At 37.8% G+C, this 25,122-nt stretch overlaps 1 protein-coding gene across 1 annotated transcript in view; it reads right to left on the reverse strand.

The window, feature by feature from the left end:
* KCNH5 (potassium voltage-gated channel subfamily H member 5) overlaps nt 1-25,122 on the reverse strand; it is a 321,694-nt gene that overhangs the window by 108,405 nt on the left and 188,167 nt on the right. Inside the window, exon 8 of the mRNA XM_046010148.1 lies at nt 10,664-10,863. Within this exon, the coding sequence (XP_045866104.1) occupies nt 10,664-10,863 (200 nt within the window). The remainder of the gene's footprint in view (nt 1-10,663; nt 10,864-25,122) is intronic.

Here is a 25,122-nt window from a genome sequence, read left to right on the forward strand (position 1 = left end):
CACGTGGCCATGAAAATAATTAAGTCCCTTACCACATTTATAGATGGGGAGAAAGGTCAGAGTTCTCAGGAATTCAGGGCATGAAGCTTTTACAAACGGGCTGAAGAATAGTCCCTCACAAGAATAGACTAAAGAGTTTCTTTTGCTCAACAAATAGGTTACTTAACAACCATAGAAAAAATATGCCATTTGTCTCCTGGGCATGGCCTAGCTAGCTGTAACAGAAATTCTGTGTTCCTCCGAATTTTTAAAAAATTGGTTTCATTTGTAGCAGTGATCAAAAACCTCCCAAAAAACAAGAGCCCAGGACCTGACGGATTCCCTGGGGAATTCTACCAAACTTTCAAAGAAGAAATAACACCAATTCTCCTGAAGCTGTTCCAAAAAATTGAAGCAGAAGGAAAACTTCCAGACTCTTTTTATGAAGCCAGCATTACCCTGATCCCCAAACCAGGCAAAGACCCTACCAAAAAGGAGAATTTCAGACCAATATCACTGATGAATATGGATGCAAAGATTCTCAACAAGATCCTAGCAAACAGGATCCAGCAGCACATTAAAAAGATTATCCACCATGACCAGGTGGGATTCATCCCTGGGTTGCAAGGTTGGTTCAACATTCGCAAATCAATCAGTGTGATAGAACACATCAATAAGAGAAGAGAGAAGAACCACATGGTCCTCTCAATTGATGCAGAAAAAGCATTTGACAAAATCCAGCATCCGTTCCTGATGAAAACGCTTCAAAGTATAGGGATAGAGGGAACATTCCTGAACTTCATAAAATCTATCTATGAAAGACCCACAGCAAATATCATCCTCAATGGGAAAAAGCTTGCAGCCTTCCCGTTGAGATCAGGAACACGACAAGGATGCCCACTCTCACCACTCTTGTTCAACATAGTATTAGAAGTTCTAGCAACAGCAATCAGACAACAAAGAGAAATAAAAGGTATCCAAATTGGCAAGGAAGAAGTCAAACTCTCTCTCTTCGCAGATGACATGATTCTTTATATGGAAAACCCCAAAGACTCCACCCCCAAACTACTAGAACTCATACAGCAATTCAGTAACGTGGCAGGATACAAAGTCAATGTACAGAAATCAGTGGCTTTCTTATACACCAACAATGAAAATACAGAAAGGGAAATTAGAGAATCGATTCCATTTACTATAGCATCAAGAACCATAAGATACCTGGGCATAAACCTAACCAAAGAAGTAAAGGACCTGTACTCGAGGAACTACAGAACACTCATGAAAGAAATTGAAGAAGACACAAAAAGATGGAAGACTGTTCCATGCTCTTGGATTGGAAGAATAAACATTGTTAAAATGTCTATACTGCCTAGAGCAGTCTATACTTTTAATGCCATTCCGATCAAAATTCCACCGATATTTTTCAAAGAGCTGGAGCAAATAATCCTAAAATTTGTATGGAGCCAGAAGAGACCCCGAATTGCTAAGGAAATGTTGAAAAACAAAAACAAAACTGGCGGCATCACGTTACCCGATTTCAAGCTTTACTACAAAGCTGTGATCACCAAGACAGCGTGGTACTGGCATAAAAACAGACACATAGACCAGTGGAACAGAGTGGAGAGCCCAGATATGGACCCTCAACTCTATGGTCAAATAATCTTCGACAAAACAGGAAAAAATATTCAATGGAAAAAAGACAGTCTCTTCAATAAATGGTGCTGGGAAAACTGGACAGCGATATGTAGAAGAATGAAACTCGACCATTCTCTTACACCGTACACAAAGATAAACTCGAAATGGATAAAAGACCTCAACATGAGACAGGAATCTATCAGAATCCTAGAGGAGAACATAGGCAGTAACCTCTTCGATATCAGCCACAGCAACTTTTTTCAAGATATGTCTCCAAAGGCCAAGGAAACAAAAGCAAAAATGAACTTTTGGGACTTCATCAAGATCAAAAGCTTCTGCACAGCAAAGGAAACAGTCAACAAAACAAAGAGGCAACCCACGGAATGGGAGAAGATATTTGCAAATGACAGTACAGACAAAAGGTTGATATCCAGGATCTATAAAGAACTTCTCAAACTCAACACACACAAAACAGGTAATCATATCAAAAAATGGGCAGAAGATATGAACAGACACTTCTCCAACGAAGACATACAAATGGCTACCAGACACATGAAAAAATGTTCATCATCACTAGCCATCAGGGAGATTCAAATTAAAAGCACATTGAGATACCACCTGACACCAGTTAGAATGGCCAAAATTAGCAAGACAGGAAACAACGTGTGTTGGAGAGGATGTGGAGAAAAGGGAACCCTCTTACACTGTTGGTGGGAATGCAAGTTAGTGCAGCCACTTTGGAGAACAGTGTGGAGATTCCTGAAGAAATTAAGAATAGAGCTTCCCTAGGACCCTGCAATTGCACTGCTGGGTATTTACCCCAAAGATACAGATGTAGTGAAAAGAAGAGCTATCTGTACCCCAATGTTTATTGCAGCAATGGCTACGGTCGCCAAACTGTGGAAAGAACCAAGATGCCCTTCAACGGATGAATGGATAAGGAAGATGTGGTCCATATACACAATGGAGTATTATGCCTCCATCAGAAAGGACGAATACCCAACTTTTGTAGCAACATGGACAGGACTGGAAGAGATTATGCTGAGCGAAATAAGTCAAGCAGAGAGAGTCAAGTATCATATGGTCTCACTTATTTGTGGAGCATAACAAATAACATGGAGGACATGGGGAGATGGAGAGGAGAGGGAGTTGAGGGAAACTGGAAGGGGAGATGAACCATGAGAGACTATGGACTCTGAAAAACAACTAGAGGGTTATGAAGGGGCGGCGGGGGGGTGGGGGGGTTGGGAGGTTGAGGAACCAGGTGGTGGGTAATAGGGAGGGCACGTTTTGCATGGAGCACTGGGTGTTGTGCAAAAACAATGAATACTGTTATGCTGAAAAAAATAAATAAAATGGAAAAAATAAATAAATAAATAAATAAATAAATTTTAAAAAATTAGTTTCATTTGTAAAACTACAGTACATAAATGTACTAATAAAAAATTGTTGAGAAGATAATTAATGACTTATTACAGAATCTTATTCTATAATTTTTTTCAGTGTTCCAAAATTCATTGTTTATGCACTACACCCAGTGTTCCATGCAATACATGCTCTCCACAATACCCGCCAGCAGGCTCAGCACACCCCTCACCCCCCAAAAACCTTCAGTTTGTCTCTCAGAGTCCACAGTCTCTCATGGTTTGCCTCCCCCTCCGATTTCCCCCAACTCACTTCTCCTCTCCATCTCCCCATGTCCCCTGTGTTATTCCTTATGCTCCACAAGTAAGTGAAACCATAGGATAATTGACTCTCTCTGCTTGACTTATTTCACTCAGCATAATCTCCTCCAGTCCCATCCATGTTGATACAAAAGTTGGGTATTCATCCTTTCTGATGGAGGCATAATACTCCATTGTATATATGGACCATATCTTCTTTATCCATTCATCTGTTGAAGGGCATTTTGGTTCTTTCCACTTTGGCGACTGTGGCCATTGCTGCTATGAACTTCAGGATACATATGGCCCTTCTTTTCACTACATCTGTATCTTTGGGGTAAATACCCAGTAATGCAATTGCAGGGTCATAGGGTAGCTCTATTTTTTTTTTAAGATTTTATTTATTTATTTGACGGACAAAGATCACAAGTAGGCAGAGAGGCAGGCAGAGAGAGAGGAGGAAGCAGGCTCCCTGCCGAGCAGAAAGCCTGATGTGGGACTCGATCGCAGGATCCCAGGATCATGACCTGAGCTGAAGGCAAAGGCTTTAACCCACTGAACCACCCAGGCGCCCCTGGGTAGCTCTATTTGCTCTATTTTTAATTTCTTTGTTGTTGTTGTTGTTGTTGTTGTTTTAAGATTTTATTTATTTGTCAGAGAGAGAGTGAGAGCAAGCACAGGCAGACAGAGTGGCAGGCAGAGACAGAGAGAGAAGCAGGCTCCCTGCCGAGCACGGAGCCCGATGTGGGACTCGATCCCAGGATGCTGGGATCATGACCTGAGCGGAAGGCAGCTGCTTAACCAACTGAGCCACCCAGGCATCCCACTATTTTTAATTTCTTAAGCAATCTCCACACTGTTCTCCAGAGTGGCTGCACCAACTTGCATTCTCACCAACAGTATAAGAGGGTTCCCCTATTTCTACATCCTCTCCAACACTTGTTGTTTCCTGTCTTGTTGATTTTGGCCATTCTAACCGGTGTAAGGTGGTATCTAAATGTGGTTTTGATTTGAATCTCCCTGATTGCTAATGATGAACATTTTTTCATGTGTCTGTTAGCCATTTGTGTGTCTTCTTTGGAGAAGTGTCTGTTCATGCCTTCTGCCCATTTTTTGACATGATTATCTGTTTTGTATGTGTTGAGTTTGAGGAGTTCTTTATAGTTCCTGGATATCAGCCCTTTGTCTGTAGTCTCATTTGCGAATATCTTCTCCCATTCCATGGGTGGTTCTTTGTTTTGTTGACTGTTTCCTTTGCTGTACAGAACCTTTTGATCTTGAAGAAGTCCTAAAAGGTCATTTTGCTTTTGTTTCCTTTGCCTTTGGAGACATATCTTGAAAGAAGTTGTTGTGGCCAGTGTCAAAGATGTTACTGCCTATGTTCTCCTCTAGGATTTTGATAGATTCCTGCCTCATGTTGAGGTGTTTTATCCATTTTGTGTTTACCTTTGTGTATGGTGTAAGAGAATGGTCGAGTTTCATTCCTCTCCATGTAGCTGTCCAATTTCCCAGCACCATTTATTGAAGAGACTTGTCTTTTTTCCACTGTATATTTTTTACTGCTTTGTTGGAGATTATTTGACCATAGAGTTGAGGGTCCATATCTGAGCTCTCTGCTCTGCTCCAGTGGTCTATGTGTCTGTTTTTGTGCCAGTACCATACTGTCTTGGTGATCACAGCTTTGTAGTAAAGCTTGAAATCAAGCAACAGGATGCCCCAGTTTTTTCTTTTTCAACAATTATTCTATAATTTCTATATAGGATATCTTGAATGTGTGTCTGAATTTGAAATAATATATGATGTGTAAGAGTATGCCAAATCACTCAGACACAATTATCATATAATCTCTTTAATATTACCAAATTAGTATCAAGACATGCAAGTCCATTTTGTACAACATTCAGCCTGTATTCTTTACCAGCAGGGTGTTAATTTTCTCCTGAATCATTTAGATCACTGCATTTTAAGATACTTTAAATCACCTATCATAACTCTCCCCAGGTCTTCAATTAGCTAAACTAAATATTCACATTTTCTTTAATTATCCACCATATAACAAGATTCCCAGAACTTCATGCCATAATGGTTATTTTCTGGTAAGTGTGCTATCATTTGATAGTATTTCTTTAAAAATATCCCTTAGAATTATAACGCAGTATTTTATGTATGATCTGATTAACATGGACTGGCATGATTCTTTTCTCTTCATCCAAAGACAAGAGTACTTTTAGTTCATGTTAAGACCAATTCAGTTTCACTTGACTATACTCAAATGTATGGATTCACATGATCTATTTAACATAGCACATTTGTCTACAGATTTTTTCTTGGAAGGCTGGTGCCTTCACTCTTAGGTTCTGTTGTACATTGCCATAGGAACCTCTCGAAGTATTTAAATATTGAACCAAGAAAATGAGACAGGTGTGAAAATGTCATCCCTGTTTTTCACATTTAGGAATACAAAGACAAATATTTAGACATGCTTCTCTCAATTAAAAAAAAAAGTAAACTGACTAAAAGGAAGTTACTTTAACTTGTAGGAAAAACAATGCCCACCATATCTGGAAGAAGTAGAGTACTTCTTTCATAGATTTGGTTAAAAAAATAATCTAAGATTTTAAAATATTCAAATCTCAATTTGTTGAAATTCTAAAGGCGTATTTCTGCCTGAATGTTTTGCATATTTCTGCCAAAACTTTTCATATAATGACATCTTCTACTGATACTTTATGCTTATTACAAAGCACATGAAACAAGAAATGAAGACCAAAGAGCTTTTTTCTACTGATCCTGTTCAAATTACATGTTAGGGGAAAAAGTGAGACAGTGAAAAATAAAAAATGGCAAGGTTTAAGCTTCATCATCCTTTCTATTTTTTTCCCATGATCTCCTTTTTCCTTTTTAAATCCTCACTCATTCCACCCATTTCTCAGTCTTTTAAACGCACAGGATGTTACAAGTAGCAAAGCCCAGAGAATGGATTTTGTTTATTAAATTTGAAAAGAATCTAAAGCAACTATAGCAATTAGTAGTCAATAAAATACTTTCAACTAAATAAAATTAATCTCAGTACAGTTTCATACAGAAAATTTGCCTAAGGCAAACTTTCCTGATAGAAATGCTGTGATCTTGATATCAGTCCTGACTTTAATGCCACAATTTGTATTAGGGGAAGAATTATTCACGTAACACAAGGTAGACAGCGTTAAATCACGGTGATTAATTTGCCTGTGGGGTAAAGCAGAAATAAAACTAAATATGTGGAAATGACAGAAGGAAATGTCAGTAACTGGGGCGAAGGTTCTTCTCTAATTAGTTGCAATGCATCATTAAGTTCTATTGTACTAGCAACTGAAAAAAATCTCACTGTTTCAGAACAAGAGAAACATTAGAACAAAGACATTTGACTTGGTACATTTCAATCTTTTTCAGTATATACTCATAGTTAAATCTGATAACAACAATCAGTAATAAAATACCTGAAAGAGACCATCAACAAAACATGAGATAAGAAACATATAGTAAGGGGCGCCTGGGTGATTCAGTGGGTTAAGCCTCTGCCTTCAGCTCAGGTTGTGATCTCGGGGTCCTGGGATCGAGCCCCAAATTGGGCTCTCTGCTCAGCGGGAAGCCTGCTTCTCCCTCTTTCTCTGCCTGCCTCTCTGTCTACTTGTGATCTGTTTGTCAAATAAATAAATAAAATCTTTAAAAAAAAGGAAAATAAAAAGAAACATACAGTAAGACAAAATATTTGGCTTACTGAGGAAGTTGAATAGAGGCCTCTGACATCAAAAACAGGATAGCTGTTAAAACTCAGATGCTGTTTACTAAAGCTACATCCTCGAATACATTCATATTGCTGAAATTGTGAATTACAGAATTTATTTGATTACCATCATCAATCTTTCATTTCCTTTTTTCCACCCTTGTATTTTAGCACGCTCATCAATTTTATTCTTATTCTCTAAAAAGCCTGCAGTACAGATGAATATGTGATAGATGACAGATAGAGATCGATAGATAGATGACAGATAGAAAGCTTTATTATGAAAGCCATATAAGGTCAAAAGCTGCTGTGCTGAGAATATACTATAAAGGGACAGACCAGTTATTTGGCTCTATAATAACCCAGATAGAACATGACGCTGACTTGGACCAGGAGATGGTGATGGAGTGGTGAGAACCACAGGTGGAACCAGCAGGTTTTGGTGGAGGTTTTAATGTGGGGAGGTTTGTCTAAGCAACTGCAGTTTTCCATTAACTGCATTAGGGAAGAATGTCCATGGAGCAGGTTTATGGTAGATGAGGAGTTCAGGCCTGGACAGCTTCATGGGATATGAGTAGGCAGTTGGATAAGGGAGTCTGCAGTTCAAGAAGAGGTCCAAGGTGAGTGTGTATACTTGGGCAGGGTTAGCATACATTTTTAAAGTCATATGTCCTCACCGAAGGAGAGAATATGAACAGAAGAGGGAAGAGGCACAGGGACTGAGCTCTAGAATATCCCCCAGTTTAAGATACTATCTTGGTCAAACTGCTTTCGAGAAATGCCACACCAAATCACACAAAAAGCCAGAATTATATGATAGTGTCAGTCACTACAGCTTTTGCTAAGAGTGGGCATTATCTTTGCCCATTTGACATATTACAAATGGTTTCTTGCTATTTCAATATTTATTTATTATAAGTTAAAATAATATTTTATGTTTATTATTAATTTGTATTTTTATGTATTTATATAAATTAACTATGCACTGAGCTCATTTTTCTCCTCAGGTGTTCTAATTCTTATTCATTTACAAAATCACTTTACATATTAAGGCAATTCACCCTTCACTTGTGATATTTGTTACATATACTCTATTTTCATTTGCATGGGTTTTGGTGTGAAAGATTTTAGTTTTTAGCCAAATCTATTCATCAATTTCAGGTGTACAAGGTCGTGATTCAACACTTCCATACGTCATCCAGTGCTCATCATGATAAGCACACTCCATAATCCCCATGGCCTATTTCCCCCATTCCCCTCCCAACCCCGCTCTGGTGACCATCAGTTTGTTCTCTCAAGTTCAGAGTCTACTTCTGTAAGAATGCATTTTTAAATTCATTCTCATTGACTAGACAATTCACGAGAATCTCCTACAACTGTGTCCCAGGCCCAGTTCTGTTACAGCTATTTCTTACACATTTGGGTGGGGATTTTCTTAATAGATTGGGAGATATCAACACAGACATGAAGAGTTTGCTGTCACATTAAATTAAACTTTAAATATGTTTTATACATGGGCAGCAAACCTTTCAGTTATTTCACTCTGCTTCCCCCTTTAGTCAAAAACTACTCTTTCTGGATTCCCCATTCAGTAAGGAAGCACATCTGTGATTTTGTTTCTTATCCAAAATCTAATCCACTGGAGTTTTTTGACTTAGTTCTTTAAGAATCTTTTCATTTGAACTAACATTTTATTTTACCTTTAATATTAGCCTCCCAATCTTTTTTTCCTATTACTCCACTTTCTGTGGATACTCCCCTAATCAGAAACACATTTCTGTGACCACAAAGAAAAAGCAAACCAAAAAACAAACAACCAAAAAGAAACAAAAACAAAAATACCCATGGTAAATACTAGGAATCCATAAACTGTTCCCCACTGCCTGGAGTGTCCACTTTCAGACACAACGCATGCCAGGGTACGAGACCCTCACTACCTTGTGAAGCAGAGAGGTCCTCAAGAGGAAACTTGCGAGAACCTAATTGGCTCCCTTCCATCTGGGAATACGGAGAACAGGGACTCAAAAATCGGTCAAATAACAGATCTGTGGCAAACGCTATGGGTCAGTCTCTTCAAACAAAAAGGGCCCTTATTCTATCATCCAGTTGATGTTTTCTGCCAGCTATCATGTGACCCCACTGCATTTTCTGAAAGGAAAATCTTCTGACTGAAATGCTGGTTAACAAGGTAGACCCTTGCCTCTTGATCTCAGCTTCACTAAATGTGCACCTCAAAGAACATCATGCATTTGATGTCTTAAACCCTGAGTCTCACCTGTGTCCCTGAGGAAGATTCTCTTCCTTCTCTGGATACCCTCCCTATAACCATATATTGTTTGGCTCAGACATAGATACATCAAATTCCACAGAATGTAGCTTGTCCTTTTCCCGTCTGTGGTCACACGTTCCATTTTAATGGCCATTTAACTAGAAAATGAATACTGCAGCTTGTAAGATGCTGAAAGACAGAAATCTCACTCTCATGATTCCTGGAATAATTACCCCTCCCTCTCCCATTCTGGGTATCTCACCTGCGCTTCCTCTGAAGGTTTCCCTCCCTCAAACTCTTCCATGTTCAATCCCTAAATATCCCCTCAACCATCTGCTCCTAACAACAGCTGTTCTGGCTTTAGCCTACCTCAAGGAAATTCCTCCGAAAGAACATCGACGCTGCTCAGTTGCTCTTTCTCTTTGACAATGAATGGTGCTTACTGAGCAGACCTTAAAGGAAATCTCCAAGTCAATATCATGTGATTTAAAGAACAAACTGAACAAACTGAATTTGTGGGACATGGCAAGGACAGTAATGTACTACCTGATTATCATATCAAAATTCAGTACCTAAAAATAATCACCTCCCCTGATACTTATAAAAAAAAAAAAAGGCTCAAAATGGGTATTCTCTAAAACTCGTGGGCAAGCCCTACTTGTTATCCCCCACATTTGATGTGAATCAGCTGGGTGCAGGAAGTGAGAATTTATTTTTTTCAATTTGATTTTGTTTATTTTAAGGAGGACTTTGGGTCCTTCTTTTCTAATATAAGATAGAGGTGAAAAATTAGAAGAGATTTCATGAAAAGACAAGCAAGAACTTAGAGATGTCCAATGACTAGGGAGGTGGTATCCACTTTATAGATTTGTGTAAGGAAAAGAGGAAGATACAGAATTGTATGTTCCTTTGTAAACAAGCGTGAGAGAGGGGAGAGATTTAAGTGGAGGGCTCATTTTTTTCCTTTATAAGCAAGGACATTTCTTTCTAAATTTAAAATGGGCAAAAAGTCAAAGAAGAAATCAAGAATAAGACTGGCCAGGAGAGAGGGCAGCAGAGCTAGTTTTAGAGGAATGCAGCAAATTACTCTGGTAACGAGTGTTTTAGGGAAATGGAGTAATTAGTAGTTTTCAGAAACCACAATTTCTAAATTGATGATTAATGGTTGAGTGCTTTGCATCTCCTAAGCGCTCAATACAGACTACGACTGATTGCTAAGTCACTTATGAAAAACAGCGTAACACTTACAAAGCAATTATACAAGCAATGCCTGAGTGGGAAAGCTACAGGCATCTGAAGATCTCATTGAGATGGAAAATAAATGACCACAACAATAATAATAACCCTCACCTTCTCTGTGTCAATGCCTTTTGACATGGACCACGTTGAGACAATATAATCCATGACTCGTTCACTGAGGCCTTTGGGGACCTGATAGAGTTTGAGAAAGTCCCGCACATTATTCAGCATCTCATGGTATCGGTTGGTGTTGGCGTACATTTGCTGGAAAATTGTGGTCACATTTCCAAAAATAGTTGCATAAAGAAGAGCTGAAAAAGAAGAAATAATGAAATTAAAACAAATATCCCAAGTGAAAAATAAGTATGAATATTTATTAATCAATGAATTGTTTGACAGAGATGGTTTTATAAACTCTAAGAGAGTAATGAATGTTAACCCCTGAGAAAAGTGCCTGGAATTTGATATTCACTCAGTAGATGTTACCTTCAGTCTGAGAAACATAACTTCACGTATAGGTGCCACGCCAGTCATTGTGGCAAAACAATGCGGCAAAATCAACTTCCTGAAGATGAGATAAGCCAGAGTTATAATCTGCCTAAGGAATTCTAGCCTTATAACTAGAGATATCCTGCTGCCTCGTCCTCCCGAATGAGGCCTAATCAATTTACATTTTCCAGGGATTGATGATCCAGTTTAGAAATATATGCTCTTTTTCAGTGCTTGCTTCCTTTAGCTTTTTGGAATACTTCTCTGCTAATAAATATTTTTAAGAGAACATCAGAAATATAGGGAATAAAGACAAATTAAAGAGTTCTATTTTTTTTTTTTAAATAAGGAAACAGGGTTGGAATAAAGAGCTAACTTAAAACTTTGCAAGTGCCTGACAATTCCAGTTGTTAAACTCATGTTTAATATCACATTTAGGGACAACCTGGGTGACTCAGTCAGTTAAGATCTGCCTTTGGCTCAGATCATGATCTCAGGGTCCTGGGATCAAGCCCCACAACAGGCTCTCTGCTCCATGGGGAGTCTGCTTCTCCCTCTGTCTCTGCCCCTCCCCTCCACTCATGTGCTCGCTTGCTCTCTGTCTCAAATAAGTACATAAACCTTTAAGGTAATAATAATAATAACATCATGTTTAATCCCAGCATTGTCAGTTTTTTGATTCCATCATTTGAAAGCCAACTTGCAGCCCACTGTTATATATCAACAGAGCCCTAGGAATGCAGTAGAGTTTTTAATACCCTTGACTGCTACCCTCTCCCTCAACCCATAATTCACCAAAACTTCTCTCTCCAGATGTGGTCAGGCTACCAATGCAGACCTCATCTTGTAAAAGCTTTTAAAAACAACTGAGTTCAACCCAGACTCAACATACCTCCAATTCCACCCACCCACCCTATCCTGTCCCTTTGGCTCCATTCCTCGCTTGGCAGCAAGCCCTTTTGAAAAGGGGCAATATTTTATTCCCCTTAATATTCACAAACACAGTATTTAGCAATCACATACATTCCATAAGCATCTCACAAATAAGTGGAGTATCACCCGGGGTTACTTCCATTCTGCATCCTCCAAGCATTTGAAAAATGACTCCTCTAAACCGAGTATGGTCTGGCTCATTGTGCAGTTTCATCAGTGGTATGAAATCGAGCTAGTAAAGCAACTTCAGAACCTTAATCTATCTTCAGAAGTCATTCATTTTTTTTTTAAGAACAGTGTTCTTTGAATACAACACTTATAAATTCACAACAGAAAGTTGTGATTTTATAAGCATTTACTCGGGGGGGTTGTTTTGTTTTTTGTTTTGGGGGGAATTTTGCTGTTATTTAGGGATTCTGATGCCAGTTCAGAGCAATTTTTAAGACCGATGATATTTTGTTAAAACTGGGTAGGAAGAAAGCAACCTCCTCGGGTCCCCTCCTTCTTTAGGAGCTTTGTACTATCACTTTACTATGGCTACAAAAGCAAAAAAAAAAAAAAAAAAACAAAAAAAAAAAACAAAACAAAACAAAACAAAACTGAGTAGTAACACTAGAGTCCTGACATTTCTCAACTGGGAATTTATTTATTTACTTACTTACTTACTTATTTATTTATACATTCATTTATTTGCAGGGTCGTTAACATGAAGTTATATTAGTTTCAGGGGTAAACAGAGTGACTCAACAATCCTATACTCTGTGCTCCTGAAGATATATGGGCTCTTAATCCCCTTCTCCTGTTTCACCCACCCCCCACCCACTGCATCTCTAGTAACCATCAGTTTGTTTCTTCTTTATAGTTCAAAGTCTGTTTTTTGGTTTGTCTCTTTTTCCTTTGTTCATTCATTTTGTTTCTTAAATTCCACACGTGAGTGAAATCATATGGTATTTGTCTTTCTCTAACTGACTTATTTCACCTAGCGTTATACTCCGTAGGTCCATCCATGTTGGTGCCGATGGCAAGATGGATCTTTAAATCTTTGAACACTTATATTTTAAAAAAAAACCAAAAAAGTAAGTAATCAGAGATTTAACATCTCTATTCCATCATTGTTGGTATTAGGAAAGACAAAGAAATGTAAACAAATTAATGGCAGACGACTCATATAACAAAATATGGAAGTTTTCATTTTCAGAGAAGAGAAATAAAGAGAATTTATGTAAAGAAAATAATGAGCACTTCAGAAGTTACTGAAATAATGCTACAATCATTTTTTAATAGTGTTCAGCTATTGTAAGCTGTCAATAAATATCATAGAACTACCTATTATTTTGACATGTTCAGCTTGTTTGGCTCCCTAAAATGTTTGCAATGTGCTGTATTTGCCAACGTGTCTTACTACTGCCTTTTAGTCTTACAAATTACCACACATTTCATCTTTTGGGGTACATTAAATATGCACACATTCTGCTCATATAAAAAGTTTAAGCACTAAAACGTGAATAAAACTGCCACAGCATTAAAAGTGTGCAGCATTAATAAATGAAGAATATAATCAACGTCCCATTAAGCTTGGCATATTACAAAGATATCCTCCTCTGCTTCCCATTTTCACGGACATGTGGCGGCTTACACTGGGTAGGACTAAACAAGGTCAGAATTTAAGGTAAGACATTCAATGGTATGTATTTATGTTTAAAATTTTTTTTCTTTATTTTGAAGTTGCCAAAAAACTGTAGAAAGTTCACATGTCCCCACATGCAGCTTCTCGCAGTGATGACATCTTCCATGACTAAAGTCATGTATTAAAACCAGGAAACTGAAAATGGCACAATGCAGTTAATGAGACTATTGATCTTTCACCACTGTTTCATATGCACTCATTTTGGGGGTATATAATGTTATAAAATTTTAAAAATTTATCATATAAATATCATATAAAATATCACATATCACACACACCTGTGTAATACACCTATATCTTTGAAAAGAGAAGCTACTAATTCCTTAAAAATATTTTTAAGGCTTAGGACTAGCATACATTTCAAAAAACCATCGTGAGAGCAAGCAACAACACTGCTTCTCACCACAGTCTGTGTAACCAGGATTAATGCGCACACATCTGTGTTGTGTGTGTTTGCCAAAATGTCCATTTTGTTTCAAGTAGGCTCCACACCCAGCATGAAGCCCAGTGTGGGGCCCGAACTCACAACCCTGAGATCAAGACCTGAGATGAGATCAAGCCTCGGACACGTAAGCCACCGAGCCACCCAGGCACTTCCTGAAATGTCTATTTTTTAATAGCCCTTATATTTGATCGCAATGTGGCTATCCTCAACTAATCTTTTCTTTTTTATTTTATAGTACTATTCTAACCCCTTGGAGGACCTTTGATCCTCCCTCTCATTCTGCCTTGATTAGGACACAACAGATTACCCCAAAAGGTTTTAATAACTGAATCTTTAAAAACTGTTTTGGGTCTTAATTTGGGGAGGGAGGAGCAGTATTTAATACCGGTGAGAACAGCATTTTTGCTTCTATTGATTTCCTCTAATTCTTTTAAACTGAAGTACAGTTGACACATAATGTTACATTAGTTTCAGGTATAGAATATAGTGATTCCTAGGTCTATACGCTGCATCCCATCTGCCACCATACAATGCTATTACAATACCAGTGACTATATCCTTGATGCTGTAACTTTCATCCTGTGACTTATCATTCCTTAACTAGAAGCCTGTATCTCGAACTCCCCTTCATCCATTTTGCCTATCCCTCTACCCTGTCCCCTCTGGCAGCCATCAGTTTGTTCTTTGTATTTATGCATCTGTTTCTACTTTTTGTTTCTTTGTTCATCTGTTTTGGTTTTTTAGATTCCACATATAAGTGAAATCATATGGTATTTGTCTCTGACTTATTTCACTTAGCTGAGTAATATTTCATTATACATACACCATCATCTTTATCCATTTATCTATGGAAAGATGCTTGGTTTGCTTCCATATTTGGCTATTGTAAATAATGCAATAAACAGAGGGGTGCATACATGTTTTCAAATTAGTGTTTTTTGCTTGCTTTGGGTAAATATCCAGTAGTAGAATTACTGGGTCATATGGTAGTTCTATTTTTAATTTTTTGAGAAACCTCCATACTGTTTTCACCACAGTGGCTGGGCCAATTTATATTCCCAACAACAGTGTACAAGGGTTCCTTGCATGGGACAGAATACACAATAATGAGGGAAACTGACCTCAGCAGAAACTATCTCTATGCAACTAATTCTCAAAGACCTCGCCGCCAAATTACAGACACACAATAGCCATTCGAGTTAAACATATCCAAGAAAGAACTGTTAATTTACAACACCCTCTTTCCAACAACCAAATGTACTTTTTATCTCAGTGAACTGCAAAGCCACACCAGTTGCTCAGACCAAAAGCTACAAAGTCATCCTTCAATTCCGTTTTTGATGCTTCTCCTATACCTAATCCATCAACAATTCCTGTTGGCTCTACCTTCAGAACAGAGCCTCAGTTCAGTCACTGCTCGCCACCTTTACAGCATCCTTGCGACATCTTCCTGAGCACGTGCTTTTCCACTGGTTCACTGGGTATCTATGGGCCAGTTACTGTCTAGGATTTGATTTCTTCACTTAAAACTTTAAAGAGAATCTTCACAAAAGGGTTGTGTTAAATGAGATAACTCAAATAAAACAGTTTTAAAAAGAGAATCCAGGGGCACCTGAGTGGCTCAGAGGGTTAAAGCCTCTGCCTTCAGCTCATGTCATGATCCCAGGGTCCTGGAATCGACCCCCACACCAGGCTCTCTGCCCAGCAGGGAGCCTGCTTCCTCCTCTCTCTGCCCACTTGTGATCTCCGTCTATCAAATAAATAAATATAATCTTTAAAAAAAAAGAGAGAGAGAGAGAGAGAATCCAATAGGGAGCAAGCCTCCATGAAATGTTACCTCTCAGCATCCACACCACCATCCCCATCACCACCACCACCACCACCATCATCATCATCATCAATATAGCTAGCAAACAATTTTTCACACAGTAGAAAGAATGATCTTTTTTTAAAAAAATACTGAAATAATCATGGCCCTCCTCTACTTAAAACCTTTCCATCACAGGACTTAAATCCAACTTGGTGATGGTCCACGGACACTTATAATCAGAGCACTACCTCCCTCACTGATCATAACTTTCCACTTGCCTTCACTCCCTCTGCTCCAGTCATATGAGCCCTCTTGGTGCTCCTCAAACATTCCACAGTTATTAACGCTTCAGCACACTTTCACTAATTGTCCCCTCTGCCTGGAACACTGTTCTCCAAGATCTTCACCTGGTCTATTTTCTCTCCCCATTCAGGTATCTGCTTAAAAACCAGCTCACCCCAGAGGGCCTCCATGACTACCTTTCTAAACATCGCCTCTCTCGAAGATCACTCTCCATTACCTTACTACACCTAAGTTCCCAATCTTATTTATCACTTTATTATTTACTTATTTATTTACTCATTTACTTACTTATCTATCTTCCCCATTAGAAATACAAATTCCATGAGTGCAGGCATAGGCTTTGTCCTTTTTGCTTACTGCTGTATTTCAGGCCTTGTCTTCTGTGCTCCTTACTGTATTTCTAGAACACAGACCAAGTTCTGGAACATAGCGAGTGTTCAAGTATTTTTTCCAGTATATTCACACACCCAAAATCCTAAGAAACAGTTTTTCAGAAACACCCTTTTTACTAGTCAAAGTCTCACCACTGGTGATACAAAAACACAGAAGGAATAGACATTATTAATGTGAGTAGGAGAATAAAATATTCAGAACCTAAGGAGTCACGTGCCCTGGCTATATTAAGATAATAAATAAATTGGAGAGGCCCATTATCATTCATCAAACATAAATGCCCAACTTGGCCTGGCCAGTTTTGTAGAGGCCTGTTACATAATTTTGCCCTTTGAATGCAATGCTATATAGTTAATTTACCTACTTTACTAAAAATAACCAGGCTAATTTAGTAAAACTTGATAAGCCTCTTTTTATATGCACTTCCATAGCCTTTCAGCTTAAGACAACTTTAGACAAGCTACTTTTGCAAGCTTATCATAGTTAAAGCCTTGGTAATTCTGGCATACAGATGGGTAATTATCTAAAAAGTTTTATATTTTCTTATTCACACATAGAAATTATTTTGAAGATAGGTATGGTAGATTAAAGATGGCCACAAATTTCTGATACCTCTTCCACTGACAGGCAGGGTCTACATCCTTGCCCTTGATCCAGGCATCTCATGTCTGACTGATAGAATATAGTTACTCTGCACATTTGCCCACATATGGACCACAGCCTTAAGAAACTAGAACCTTCCGGGGCACCTGGGTGGTTCAGTGGGTTAAGCCTCTGCTGTCGGCTCAGGTCATGATCTCGGGGACCAGGGATCAAGCCCCACATCGGGCTCTCTGCTCAGCGGGGAGCCTGCTTTCCCCTCTTTCTCTCTGTCTGCCTCTCTGCCTACTTGTGATCTCTGTCTGTTAAATAAATAAATGAATAAAATATTTTTTAAAAAAGAAAGAAAGAAAAAAAGAAACTAGAAACTTCCAATTCCTTGCTGTTGGGACACTTGCTTTTGGAATGTAGCTTCCATGTTGTGAGGAAGCCCAGACATTCTTCTAGAGAGGCCTACAACAAGAGCAATCAAGACACCTAGCCAGTAGCCATAGCTGTGCTCCCAGCTAAGCACTGGCCTTAAACTGAACTATTTAAAATACTGATATGAGAAGACATTTCTGGTAACACATAAGGCTACATACGTGATTCAATAATCACTTTCCTTTCTATTTCTATTTACATTTAATAATGATAGTTAAGACATGAAGGAGAGTCTGGTTGGCTAGTCAGTTGAGCATCTGACTTGATTTCGGATCAGATCATGATCTCAGGGTCCATGAAATCAAGCCCCACATTGGGCTCCATGCTGACTGCTTGGGATGCTGTCTACCTCTGCCCCTTCCCCTGCATGTGCACTCTCCTCTGCACACGCACGCATGCTCTCTCTCAAAATAAATAAATAACATATTTTTAAAACATTATAAGGGGTGCCTGGGTGGCTCAGTTAAGCGCCTGCCTTCAGCTCAGGTCATGATCCCAGAGTCCTGGGATCAAGGCCCACACTGGGCTCCCTGCTCAGCAGGGAGCCTGCTTCTCCCTGTCCCACTCCCCCTGCTTGTGTTCCCTCTCTTGCTGTCTCTCTGTCAAATAAATAAATAAAATCTTTTTTAAAAATTATAAAAGCTATGAAGTAAAATGTTCTAGCAATCTATAACTATGTGTGCAGCACACAGCTTGACAACATCAGCTAACCAGCCACGTCTGTGGCTGAGCCAACTAAGAAGTGGATTTTCCAGACCCATTCAAGCCACCCCAGCTGATACCACATGGACCAGAATTTATCCATCCATAAATTAGAATCAAGAGTAAAATAAGTGGTTGTCCTTATTTTAAGCTGCTAAGTTTGATTAGTTATACAACTAAAATAATTTAAACCTTAATAAAACAGATTGATTCTCAACAGTATAGAGAATCTGGGAGAAAGGGGGAGTGAGAGCCTTATGATGTACATCAGAGCTCAACAGTATATTTTAGGAGATACTTTTAAGATATTTAATATACATTATATTTTCAAATTCTGAAACACTGTTTTTATAATATAAACCTTAACATCATGATTGTTAATGTTTTCAAAAGGAGGCACAGGTTAAAAGATTGAATAATGCCATTATCACTAATCACAGATTTCATTTTCCATTCAACATTGTTGAAATCAGTAGATATTTATTGAACACCTATTTTATACCAGCCACTACACTAGCCACTAAGTAAATGATGATAAAAAGACAGATGTAATTCCTGTTCTAAAGTAGTAGCACTATTTTCTATGGAAATGTATAGTCTTTAATTCTCCCAAATCACATTCTTTGAAAGAAGTCTAATGATCTTTTCCTTTTCCTAGTTTATAAAAATTCACAAATAAACTTACAGCCAGTCCAAGTACATATATTGAAAACAGCTTATTTTTCATGGTTAAATAATTTGCAAAGTCAAACAAAAATCTATGTTCTTAGTAAATTAATTGTAATTCAGCTTCCACTCTCAGGAGTTGCTCAGAAAACAGATTAAAGGATGTTATCTGGGTCTCTGAAAGGAATTACATTCTCCAGTTGTTTCATTTTGTTTGCTCCTTAGGTCAAGCTGTATCCATTCATCTCATTAATGATCTGTACTTTTTAGACATTTTGTGACTGTTCATGATAACACCCAACATTTACTTTTCCTAATTACCTTCTTATAGTTCTTGGCAAGTAAACATTGGCCTTAAAATGAACAATTTAAAATGTTGCTATGAAAATGCATTTCTGGTAACCTTTAAACCAAGTAGGTGGTTTAACCATCGTTTCCTTTCTATTTACATTTACTAAAGTCCACTTTGATAATGATATTTAAGATGTAGAAGGAAAATGTTCCATCAATCTGATTGTATGGGTAGCTGTTAAACATATGAAATGGTTCCTGTTGGTCTTAGAACAAAGTGAAGAAGCTGATCTTCAGAAACCTACAGTTTCCAAGTCTTCCTCTCCTCTCGTAATGGTTCCTGGTTTCCTGAAGTCTCTTTTGCAAGGACCCATATATGTAGGCACCCTCTAGGCATCCGCTCATGAGCAGATATTTTTTCTCTTGCAATCTTCACTTAATCTATGCACCGTTCCACCTAGTACCCGGAATGCCAATTATCCAGTTAGAAATGAATCTTATTACTTTATGTTAAATATTAAAAACTATTTAATATACTATCTCTCAAAAAGATATTGGAATTTTGAAGGAAGGAAGTTGAGTTAATACAATGAATTGATTAAATCATTATTTGAATTAAATGCTAACTATTGCAATGAGTTGGGACGCAGAGGGACAATTTTTAGAACTAAGCAAATTATAGCATAATTTGCACAAGTTTATGAATGATCCCATGAGTACCATAACAACTGACTACATCAAAATAGTCTCAATAATTACATGGCAATGTTTATTGATATTATTTCCTATATACCCTAAAGAGTCACTTCATTTTATGAAATTAATGCATAATAACAGAAACCTCTGTTAATCAATTACTAATGTAACATCAAAGATGGAAGAAAAGGGAGGGAGATGAATGGAAAGATGTAAGGAGATTGTTTATTCAGAAGAACTCCAAGAAATTAAAGTTCAAGTAAAAACAAAGACTCAAAGGATCAACATAGCTTGATCTTCACTTTTATCTTTCTGTGATATTCTATTTTTTATGTTAAGTAATTTCATTTTCTTTTTCCCTCTAATCCAGCAATATTCATTTAAACTCCAATAAAATTAGTACATTTACCTTGATTATATAGCAATAGAAGTTTTTGTAACTTTGATAAAGACTAACTGGAAAATATAGAACAATGACTCTGAAATAAGAGGAGTGATAATAATAGGTTTGATAATGATAGATGCTCAATGAAGAGTGACCTCATCATTTCAGATTCATTTATTGTGAATCGAAGAATAGTTCCTAAAAAGTACCAAAATATATCAGGCAACCAGAGACAACCACACGTTGGAGTTATCTTTAAAGGCCCTCAGCTCCCTTGTAGGGCCCATCTCTTCCCTCTCTTTGATAAACCCATCAGTACCCTGAGCCCTCTTCTTACAGGGGCCTACCTCATTGGTTAGGACATCACAGCCTCCTGGTTGGTGCATTGCTCAGCTAATGCAAAGGCAACATTAGTCACACACACACACAACTTCAGAGGGAGCTGTCTCAGGTACTAAACACCATCTCAAGCAAGGGCACTGCTGCATCTGCCATCCCTGGGACACTGGTCATTCTTGTTATGTTTCTCAGAAATTCTAAAGCCATCTTAGAAAGTGACAGAGGAGGAAGAACTGTGAGGAAGTTTGGAAATCAAAAGCACACAGACCGAGATTGCTGGTGATGCACAGTCACTCAGACATACCTGAAGGGAAAAGAGATACTTTTATTTTGACATTATTTTTCAACAATCACAGTTACAAAGAAAGACTAAAACTTCAGCTGAGTACAAATGACCAAAGCAAAATAAGATATGTTCATTTCAGGTGATGTCAAGGCAGGCAAAGATCAGCATAAACACAAAAGGCAGAACACCAACTTGGAAAAGATAGCATAATGAACCTTTTTATTTTCTATGTCTAAAAATTGCTACTGTTTTTGGTTTCTAGGAACATCTGAAAGTATAAACTACATTTTAGAAGTTACTTAACTAATAATATGTGTTTTTAGTACTTCTATTTTGTTTCCAATATTTTTTTTCCTCTGTTAAGTTAGGAAAAGGCACATTTTCTCCTCTCTCATCTCTATTCACACACACATACACACACATACATATACACACACACACAGAGTTCAATTATGATCTGATGAATATATAATAATGACATAAGTTGTATTCTTCAGGAAATTTATAAATTCTTATGCTGTATCTTTTAAAAAAAACTTTAAAACACACAAAAAAGGAAACTATAATAGTAAGATTCAGACTATAGCAGTTCAATGATTTTGATACAGGAATTTTCCAGTGCCCCTCAAATTAGGGAATGCCAAGATCAGCCTACTTTACCTAGCTGTAAGTCCACTTTTACGAGCTACAGGAAGGAAAAAGAGAAAATGAAGTGAGCTCAGAATGGTATAATTAAGGTGATGATGGAATTTCTTTTACTTATGGCTCTTCTTGGTTTATTCTGTACTAGATACACATTTTAGTTGCTTTACAGTAGTCTTCACTTTTCAGTAATGATATCTGCCAGTCATTCTTGTAATCCTTAGCATCAGAATACAAAAATAAACAATAAGTAGAGAATAACATAAAATCACCTACTCTTTCTATGTATCTATAACATGGGTGTTACTATTATGCTTACATTAAGATGGAAGCACCAGATACAGTATTTGAATACTGTTAAGATACCTTATTGGCAAAACACAAGTATTATTGATCCAAGATCCAAAAGTGAAGCGGCACTGCCAGGAACCTGAGGGTTCCTAAGAACAGTCCTTGCGTGGGACCGCCAAGAGCTCCTCATATCCTCTTGCAACCTGTCTTCTTGCTGACCCTCCATACCATTCATTCCTCCTTCCAAATCTTTGTTCATGCAACTCCCCTGTGGTGGCTTTCAAAATACGACCACAATTTTTTTCCATCTTGGTATGCACGTCTTTGCACTGAGACTTTATGGCTTCTCTACCATAGGTGGAATCTATTTCCTTTACTCTGGGCTGGCTTTGTGACTTCCAGTAGAAGGTGGCATAGACGATATCATGCAATTTTGCTTTCAATTGACAGTATATATAGAAACATGACTAGAAGGATGTTTACAAAATGTTAATAGTTGCTATATCTGGGCAATAGAATTTGTGGCGATTTTTGTGTTCCTTACACTAGTCAACGTTTAAATGTTTTTTTCTTTTTTTGTGTGTTCTTTTTTTTTTAATTTTAAAATTTTTTATAAACATATAATGTATTTTTATCCCCAGGGGTACAGGTCTGTGAATCGCCAGGTTTACACATTTCACAGCACTCACCATAGCACATACACTCCCCAATGGCCATATTCCCACCACCCCCTACCAACCCCCTCCCCCCAGCAATCCTCAATCTGTTTTTTGAGATTGGGTCTTTTATGGTTTGTCTCCCCCCCGAGCCCATTTTCTTTCATTTTTTCTTTTCCTACCCCCTGAACCCCCCCATGTTGCAATAAGCAAGAACCATTTTTACAAAAAGGATAAGTTATTTACGTTTTTAGAAAAGACAGAGCTATAAATCTCTTTAAAGGACAATTAGGTCAGTTCCCAGGTGTCATATTCATGAAAAGTCATTAAAAACCCAAGAGACTAATGGTGATAGCAAATCTTCACTTTGTGCTTACTATAAGCCATATATAGGTTATCTCATCAAATTCACACAATCACCCTAAGTTACTATTTTATCCTCATTGTAAACATAAGAAAACAAATTCAGGAAATTAATCTGCCCAAAGTTAGGTCAGAGCTTCAATCTCAGTAACTACACAACCTAACACCCTTATCAGCTTTAATGTTGATATTGCAAATAATAATCACCTTATCCCATAACAGGTCTCTTATAGCCAATGTTAGCTGTTGATCTGACCAAAAATTCTTAAATAGGAACAGCAGATCTCCAAGAAACAAATACTCCCAGGGTCTACCTTATAGGTCAAGTAGAAACAGGATGCTCCCCTTAAGTGAGATGTACCCATCACTAAACTAGGATATGCTTACATGAATACAGACAAGAAACCCTTAAATCTGCTATGGTTGCCACAAAACCCAAATGCTCTTTTAGTGCAGTAGAAGACAAAATTTATTGATTAATATCTCTGTAACAGAAAAGGAAAATTCTAGCTTGTGTTGTATACGCTTATTCACTAAGATACACTATTACATACTAAGATATATATCGATACTAATCAGGCATTAATCTTTATTTTTGACAGAATTAAAAATTCAAGAAACTGGATATACACTTAACTGATGAAATAGAATTTCTAACTTGTGAATCTTAGAAGCAAAATATCCAGCAGACATGAGCAATACAAACCTTATGCTACAGTCTCCCCATCATCAGCCTCATTCATACACTCTGAAATGTATCTTAAATGTACTTTAAATATCCTTTGATCCCCCATCACAATCAAGCTTAGATGCTCTGTCATCACTTTGCAATGACTGTAATGACCTTCAGCTGGACTCTTCCTCCTATTTTTCTCAATTATTAGGGTCAGCCCACTGAACTCAGCAATAAATAATATCTTTTATCAGCCATCTTTGAACCCCTTCTTTAAAGAAGTGGGTACAGTAACTTGTCCAGTCTAGAGATCTTGTCACTATTCTCCTGTTTCCCTTCCACATAGAAACTACATTAACACAAAGTTTCCAAGCCATATAACAAGCACTTTGGGTGGGTGGAGTGAAGCCTTTCATTCTGGAGCTTGGAAGGCAGGTAAGATATTGTACATTTCTTTATGTGGCCATTTTCTCCCTACATATAATCTATAGACCCTTTACATGGCAGAGATACAAAGTTACAATTTTCAAAAGTAAAACTGAGCAATTTTATGAGGCAGATATTTTGACCAAGGGTACCACTGCTGTTCAATTGGTTAAGAGTCTCTCTTGATTGCTCAGCTCATGATCTCAGGGTTGTGAGATCGAGCCCCACACTTTGCTCTGCCCTGGGCATGGAGCCTGCTTAAAATTCTCTTTCCCTCTCCCTCTGCCCTTCCCCCACCTCTCTCCCTACTTAAAAAAAAAAGAGCACCCTTGCTGTTCTCTGGTCCATTGTTGGCTCCTCTCTCTGTAAGAGTCATTTATGAAATCAGTTGCTAAGGGTTTTTCATTCTACCTTCAGAAGAACTCTTACAGCTTCCTTTCTGTTAACATCTCTAAAGCCAGTCTTGTCATCCCCTGGCTAGGTTAACCACAACAACCTCCTACCTGCTCTCCTTATCTCTGTTCTCCATTATACAACAGTGTGCACAAGGACACCTGGCAAAATCTCCTAAAATATTAAAATTTGTGATCCTATTTTCCTCCTTAAAAATATTTAGTATATGCACATAGTCCATAAGGTAAAGTCACTCTGAAAGAAACGGTAGGATCTCTACAATGGGAAAAAGTATCTATCTGCCAGACTCAGTACTTTTTTTCTCCCTACAAGTTATTTCATTTAACACATCCCCACCTAGACTCTGAGCTGCTGAGAGTTAGCAACTATATCCTCAACTTTTTTCAAAGCAAGTCAGAGTTTAGCCTAGCAAATGAATAAATGAAAGTTAATTTAGCCTTCTATAAATAAAGGGACGTGAGGATTTCTCTATGTGAATATAGCAAAACATTAGAACAGCTGTATCTCCCGCTGCTTATACAGAGCATGAACAATCTTACTACTTATGAGAATTTCATGTAATGCATAGCAAACACTTCATCAAAGGCAAGGCATTATAATCCCTGAATGAATGTATTTTTTAAGCTTTTTAATCCAGGGCCAGTATCATCTATTTCC

Source organism: Meles meles, chromosome 6 (genome assembly GCF_922984935.1).
Source record: "Meles meles chromosome 6, mMelMel3.1 paternal haplotype, whole genome shotgun sequence".
Taxonomy (NCBI): domain Eukaryota; kingdom Metazoa; phylum Chordata; class Mammalia; order Carnivora; family Mustelidae; genus Meles; species Meles meles.